This window comes from Montipora capricornis, chromosome 13, assembly GCF_036669925.1.
Source record: "Montipora capricornis isolate CH-2021 chromosome 13, ASM3666992v2, whole genome shotgun sequence".
In the NCBI taxonomy this organism is placed as follows: Eukaryota; Metazoa; Cnidaria; class Anthozoa; order Scleractinia; family Acroporidae; genus Montipora; species Montipora capricornis.
This window is the reverse complement of record NC_090895.1, coordinates 35,453,717-35,461,341: the sequence shown is the minus strand read 5'-3', so window position 1 is coordinate 35,461,341 and position 7,625 is coordinate 35,453,717. Positions and strand designations below refer to the sequence as shown.

At 37.7% G+C, this 7,625-nt stretch overlaps 2 protein-coding genes across 5 annotated transcripts in view; both read right to left on the bottom strand.

The window, feature by feature from the left end:
- Positions 1 to 6,581, bottom strand: part of LOC138028286 (platelet-activating factor acetylhydrolase IB subunit alpha1-like) — an 11,328-nt gene extending 4,747 nt beyond the window's left edge. Inside the window, exons 1-2 of one of the 4 annotated variants that reach the window (XM_068875767.1) lie at positions 6,445 to 6,581; positions 911 to 1,008 (exon numbers count right to left, since the gene is read on the bottom strand). In XM_068875767.1, the coding sequence (XP_068731868.1) occupies positions 911 to 979 (69 nt within the window). In that variant the 5' untranslated portion in view covers positions 980 to 1,008; positions 6,445 to 6,581. Of the gene's footprint in view, positions 1 to 910; positions 1,009 to 1,994; positions 2,120 to 2,893; positions 3,118 to 6,444 lie in introns of those variants that run through there. The other 3 variants (XM_068875766.1, XM_068875765.1, XM_068875768.1) reach the window with 3 other exon arrangements.
- Positions 5,195 to 7,208, bottom strand: LOC138028285 (8-oxo-dGDP phosphatase NUDT18-like). Its single transcript, XM_068875764.1, has one exon. It carries the CDS (start codon positions 6,761 to 6,763, stop codon positions 5,744 to 5,746), a length of 1,020 nt encoding a protein of 339 aa, XP_068731865.1. The 5' UTR covers positions 6,764 to 7,208; the 3' UTR covers positions 5,195 to 5,743.
- Positions 7,209 to 7,625: the final 417 nt, after the last annotated feature.

Below are 7,625 nucleotides of genomic sequence, written 5' to 3'. Positions count from 1 at the left end.
TTGCACGCTCTGCAAATGCGATTTCATTTTTGTCCGTTTCTTTGCCCTCGTCAGAAAAAGAACGTGAAATGACCAAATTTGAGGTTTTTGCGGAGAACGTCAGAGCTTGAGGATACATTTTCATTTTCTCTCGTAAATTGAGCGCCCTTCATACTAGTTTAGTTCTTGATGGTTTGGAACACCTTTGTCGCGTTAAAATGCTTGGAATAGTCGTGAAGCCATCACAATAACACAAATTCACATTAAACGGCGACGTTCTCGTTGCCGTTGCCGTCGTCATTGCTAAAGCTCCCCAGTAATGTGAAAAGGGACAGAGGGGTGCAGGGAGCTCACTAGAGATTAGGGAAAGGACTAACACTAGAGTCAGAATTCGACAAAAGTCAGAAAACCGTATATGAGGGAACGTGGGAGAGAAAGCACAGACACTAAACAGCACTAGAGAGGGGGAATAACGTTGGAGAAATGAGGGAAGAGGGTACAAGAGATAAGAGGTTTAGAGCCCCTTGTCTGCCCATCCCCACAAAAATGGCGACTTCATTCTACCTTAAGAAGCACAACAACCAAAACAAATAATTAGAGATCTAAAAAAAAAGAAAGTCACAACAACACTTTACTGATTTAAAATTATTATTATTTTGTAACACAATGAAACCTACAAAGTACAATAATTACCTTATAAAGCTTGTTTGAGGTTCACACCATCTGCGACAGCAGATTAAATTTTACTGCATTTAACTCAGTTGCTTAACCCTTTGTCATCCAAACTGGCTGAAACCGGCCAGACTTAGTATTTTACTCTGTCTAATGCCAGATGATTTTACTTGTCAATGGGGAACCCCTGGGAGTCAATGAGTTAAACCATTTTGCCATGGGATGACACCTCTACCCAGCTGTAGTTTTAGCTACTTACCATGCTAATCCATCGACCATCACCCTGCACATCTTTAACAGGAGTTGGTATTGTAGCAGGATTTGTCATTTTATCACGCTATTTAGAACTATGGATTTCTAGAAAAATTACAAAGAACAACCGTTACAGCACAGCCTCCCCTTGGCCTGTAAAAAGGCTATTCATTTAGGTCATTCAAAATATTTCCCATTCGATTTATCCCAGTCCCCTGCTTTCAACTGTGCACCGTCGGGGGAGCAAATTAACTCTTTCAACCCCAAGGGGACCACAAAGGTAAAGGTCCTTTTTTACAAGGGTAACATGTGACAGTGAACTAGAGTTACTGATAAACTTGTGACCCTTCCTCTAGCAATGCTCCTTTTTATAGGTATTCAAAGCTACAGCTACATCATGACAGATGGGGATTTAACTGGCAACCTCCAGCTCAGAATGATGCACACTAATGGACTGAGTGCACTAACCAACTGAGCTACTCTGTCATGTCAAGTGATTTTACTTATAAATGGGAAAATCCTTATGGGGGAAAATATAGTTAAATGCAAAATTCTTTGAATAACAAAAACATGAAAAGATTCCCCATCTCTAGCCCATAAACTTACTTTATGCAAACTTCTGCAAATTAAGAGCTTAATATTACTAAAATAATCAGGTAGGCAGTTTTTTAAAAAGGCATAAGCAGAACAGCCTTGAGTCAAAAGGACTGAGCAGAGTGCTGGAACATGTAGATGTAGATGTTTTGGCTGGATCAAGTAACACGCGAGTAGCTAACATGGCCTGTTAAAAATTCAGTTTGGCTGAGTTCATTTTTGTCAAACTATTTTCGAAACACGTACTTGGTGCAGTTAGTACGAGCAAATAAAATTGACTAGTGCTTACATGTAAACAAAAAATGATGCAGTCAAAATTCTTGTTTTCACCTTCCAGTGAAATTAAAACTAAACACCTTCTCTACGTCTAAATTGGTTAAAGAATTTAGCAGGCTGAAACAACTTTTAAGCATTCCCCACCCATATAAACTACTGGAAAGGTCTAGTAAGTGGAGTGACAACTGTCTGTTAAAGTTTATATCAAGCATAATACTTACATTAACTACTGATCAAAGCACAACCCTTTGGTAGACCCTAGATAAGCACTGTAGAAGGGTGTCTGGTTTGACAGACCCATAAGCAACGGTATAGACAAGAAAAGCTCATAAATTAAGGCCTTATGTCAATTATGGTGTGTGTATGTGGGCGTCGATTTGTTAAGTAAAAAATAAACATAAAAAAATACCACCTCACAATGGCATAAATTTAAAGTAAAGCCTTCAATATCTTTTGAGGCATTTCAGTTAAAAATGTAATCTGGGGTGGTATCAACTTATACGAATTTGCCCATAAAAATATTTTTATTGTTTGGGCAAGGTTCCAGTATTTAATTTCAAATGGTCTTTTTGACTGAAATTTTATGGAACTCACCTGGACCTGCCTGGTGGTCGAGACTACCCTTAAAATTTCGCTTTAACTTATTTTCATGTTCTAAGTAAAATGAAAAATCCCATTTTCGTAGACTGTGGCATCTGCCCAAATATTTGTGTACGCAATTAAATAATATGCAAATCATATATTTCTTGGGTATATCCTAGCTATTCTTAATGTATCTAACTTGTTCACTGGCAGACAATTTACTACAATTGCCTCTAGTGCGTAAGCCTGCTTTGTTGTGAGGTAAAATAGGTAGCTCTTTTAACTAAAATAGATAAGCTCTGTGTAGATATTGCAGCATGCAAGTCAAAAATGCCAGCTGAAATAGGAGGCTCTTAATTAAAAATTAAAATCGGGTACTCGCCCCGAGCAGAACCCTGCGATAGAGCTCTTAAAACCAGCTCTTTATAAATTTAACGCCAACAGAACTAAATGACGTGGTTTATGACATGAAATTAAAATGCAGCACCGAAATGGAAAAACATCCACGTCTTAAAGATTAATGTAACAAATTACTCACCGACCAGTCTTCGCAACAGTTACTGTATCTTACTCGATTCATGAAAGTGTCGCGAAGGGAAATTCGTTCAGGGATTACGTTCACAAAACTATTTCCATTTATACGTTTCGCACCAGGAAACTAACCTTATCTTAGGAGATAATGCAACATAATTCACATTACTCAGTTTAATTACTGGCACTGTTATCTTTCTAAATGAATGAAGTTGTTTTTAGGGTGAATTAGTCACGTGAGTAACCCAACATCCGGTGCGTATCACTTCCGGTTTAGGGGGAAATCTCTTGCTTTCTTCAAGGTTGCTCGTAGTGTGAAAACTTCAACAGTGAATAACAAAGTAGTTATTATTGCAAGTTTTGGGATTTTCACAGACAAATATTTTAGTCGATCCTCAAGTAGGCTAGCCTGCGAGGTACAAGTAGGACGAATAAAAGATATTTTCAAGACACAAAATGTCCTGCGTGACAACTGCCACAGACACTTTAATAAAGACATCTCTATTAACAACATGTTATCGGAGTAAAATGCTGAGTAAAACTTTAAACAAAACAAAAATCACCTGTAAGGACTGTATGGGAAAGTAGTATTAACAATAGGAAGGAAAAAATGTAGTATCCTGGGAACAGGGATGGCATAGTGGTGATTGCACTCGCTTCCCACCAATGTGGCCCGGGTTCAATTCTGGACTTGCGGCCATATGTGGGCTAAGGTTGTGGTTGGTTCTTTACTCTGCTCCGAGAGGTTTTTCTCCAGGTTCTCCGGGTTTTCTTGTATCCTCAAAAACCAAAATTTCTAAACTCCAATTGGATAGGGTACAGGACCTCCCTAAAAACCACTTTCGAGTGAGTGGAGTTTCCTGGGTAACATATAATTATCATTGATTATTATTCTTATTATTATCATAGCAATATAGAGCCAAAAGCAGCAACTTCGTGTGGCGAAGGCTGACGGAAGAATGACTACTACTCCCCGGTAATACTACTAACGCCTGGAAACTACAAACCTAAATCCCATAAAACACTGTGCGCCTGACAAGGCTCACCAGGCCTCTGATATGTGCTGGCAATATAGCAAATTGCGCTAATGAAATTATTATTATTATTACATTTTGCACCAGGCAGAGGGTTCAAAGTGCCTATGAAGTAAAATTACCGGTATATTTTACTTATTTTAAAGACCTTGCAAAATAGTGAAGAATGGTGTTTTCTATTTTGGAATATCCTCTCTTATTTCAGAGATATTCAAGTTTTTGTTCAAAAATTGATGATGTCACAAACAGTACAAATGACTGTAATAAAACACAAAATTGAAAATATCTCCAAAAATATTTGAGTAATGATATTCAAACTTGGCTCCAGTAATGTACATCAGATAAGGCACAAAGTGACACCCATTAAGACGTTGCCATGGCAAAACTCTCATTTCCAGTCCCTCTCAGAAATGAACCCAATATCTCTGATTTTGAACAAGTAAGTACAGGCAGATGGTCAGACTTAAAATGCACGTGCTGCCTATAATACTTTACATCTCTGTATAAGCTCACCAAGAGTGAACATCTCTTTTTACGACTGTCACAATAAACGACAAAATCAGTCTTGCATTACATAGACCCAGCAGCAAAAATGGTTGCCATGGCAACAGAACAGAGAGTATCACTTTGCACCTTACTTGGCATTACCACAGCCACGTTTGAACAACACCTATCCTATATTTTCGGAGATATTCTCAATTTTGTGATTTATTGCAGTCATTTGTACAGTTTGTGACTTCATCAATTTTTGAACAAATTATTGTTGAATATGTCTGGAATGAAAGAAGATATTCCAATACAGAGAACACCATTCTTCATTATTTCAAAAGGTCTTTAAAGTAAGCAAAAGATATTTGTTACTTCATGGGCACTTTAAAAGAGGCTGAATGCCCCTTTCCCCTAGGAAGGTCTGAGGGACATTCTCTGCCACAATTTTTTTTGAAATCTCAAAGCTTAGAAACACCACTTCCAGTGATTAACAACTAACAACAACTATGCATTCACTGCTTTTTTGTTAGAAAAAGCACCATATGTTGTTGTATGGTATGGTTCAAGTTTGAGTTTTTGATGATCGAAATCTTGTTTATAACACACTAGATCACCAGTTGTGAATTTAGTACAGATCGAGGTACATTACTACTTGTCATAACTTTCGTGAAACATACAAAAATAACTAATGTAGAAGACTTGAGAATACTGTGTCAAATGGAAGACGACTGTGGTGTTGAATGTAAGGAAGTAAAATCAAAGGGTGTGTATAAATCAAAGATAAGTTGTGTTTTTAAATGTTTTAATTAGCTTTCAAGTTACAATGTGTGAAAGTGAATTGCTAATTCCTTTAAGTCGGTTTTACTTGTTTACAAGAGTTACAGCCAGTGATTTGCAAGTGCATGAGCACCTACTGGAGCTCCAGAGGGATCCAGGTCTTATTGAAAGCACAGCTAGGGTGTGAACTTTTCAAACTCCTTCCTTGGACCATTCGTCCCAAAGTGAAGGGAAAGGTGCTGGGAATAAAGTTGTGGGGTACTGGTAATACTTCTAGTTTAATATTTGGGAGGGGTTGACAATTATCATGGACTGAATGTCTTTGTAGGTCCTTTCCCCTCTAAAATGAGGTTTTTTAACTTGGTCTGGAAAGATCAATCAAAAATAGTCTGACTTTTCTGTTTTCAAAGGGTTCACAGGTCTTAATGAAACAGACTATGGTGTGGACTGGATGTAGAGAACTATGAGTAGCACCCTATTTAGAGGTGCCCAACTATGAATATTTACGTTTTAACTTCAATTTAAGAAATAGAACTGATGATGATGATATAAATAACTCAGCGTTCTTGAAGCTTCACACAACCTTCAATATCTATAAGCTCCCATATCTTATCACTTAGATTGGTGTCTTCAACTTGGAACAAGTTGTACTTATTGTTTTTTATTCCACCCTCAAAAGGGACAAAAATTTCTACCAAAAGTGTCAAACACAATCCATCAGCCAAACCTTGTGGTTTCCCAGTGTGTTCAACATTAAGATAGCCATGCAACTTGTAAGCGATTCGAGAATCGATATCTCTCACTAATTTATCAATCACAAAGATGATGTTCGCAGCATAGCTCATGTCTGTTATTTCATATGGAAAACATGGACATGAGTATTTTTTTGCTGTGTCATTTAATAAAACACAAAACAGCAATTTCTTGCCACCCTCTTCTGATCTCTTGACTACCACTACTCTTATGACAACGTGCTCATAGGGCCTCCCAACAGGCAGAAGTTTACAGATCGATTTTTCCTGATGTCTTTCATACCATTTCAACCCCACACGTATCAAAGGGCAAATATCCTCACATCTCAAACTCAGAGAATTGAAAATGTTCTCAGGGGAAAACCAGCCCGCTTCCATGGACTCAGCGTCTTGCTCCTGTAAAGTCTTAATCTTTCCATAAGTTATAACACCACCAAATGAAAAGCGAAACCAATTCGTCCCTTGGGAATCAATAGAAATAATCGAAGTAGGTTGAAAGTGCAAACCTGTTTCTTCAAGAACCTCCCTAATGACAGCTTCTTCAAAAGATTCGTTCTTTTCAACTCTACCAGCTGGAAGGTACCACCTTCCTCGACAAGAACTCTTGGCCTCTCTCATCATCAAAACACGACCATCCTGCACCACTACAGCGGACACAATATAGCAAACTGTTCGTCCGAGATCTGCTTTTTGGAAATTTCCAGAAGGATCGCCAAATATTCCCGTTTTCACCTCGTTGTAGGTGTTGCAAAACTGAAGTGGCGTTGAACTGTCACTGTATTTTCGCCAAATTGTATCTTCAAGATCGACTACTAGCTGCTCCATGTTTAGTGCTTTAGCTTTTAAAATTAACCCATTGACACTTGTAGAGATTTTACTATGTCCATCACCAGACAATCCAAATCACAGTCCGACATTGTTATCATGCTAGCCCACATATAGAGCACTAACCGTTATGTAATAATCCACAATTTACTACTTTAGCAACCTTCACCTGCACCTATAACACTAACGTACGCCACGCGGCGGCGCGGCGTGGCTACGCGGCTACATAGGTACCCGGTATGACCAATCGATAAAAACCGATATCGGAAAACCGTTCGATAAATCGATATCAATCGATAATTTTTAATTAATCGATATCGATTTTATCGATCAATCGATAGAAATCGATACTCACAGTCTTCCGCGTATTTAACGATATCGATTTTATCGATTAATCGATTTTAACGGAGTATCAAAAACCATACAAAATAAAACTGCTTCTATGTGGACAGCTTTTTAATTTAATATAAAACAATGAACAGAAACATTAAGCAACCAAGGATTTATTTCATTCAGTCAACACATTAACTTCATTCTTTGTTTTTTCTTTTGTTTCTTTGGTTCTGGAACCATGTTTTAACCTAAAAGGAAAAAAAAAAAGAAACCAAATTTATATGTTTATTGCATGCAACCGTATCCCGGTTAATCATTTTGACTCTTATATTCCCGGTATATTCTCGCAAGGTCTCTCGATGATTTTACTTTATATCTCCAGGAAAAAGCTATCTTAAATTCACTTACTTGGTGTTGCTTGAACAGTTTCTGAGTAAATACAAAAAGCGGTTATGTTATGTTGCGTTTCCCCGTTGAATCATGCCAGGGAATCGTGTTAATATTATTTGATTATCAGTATTCATTCAAT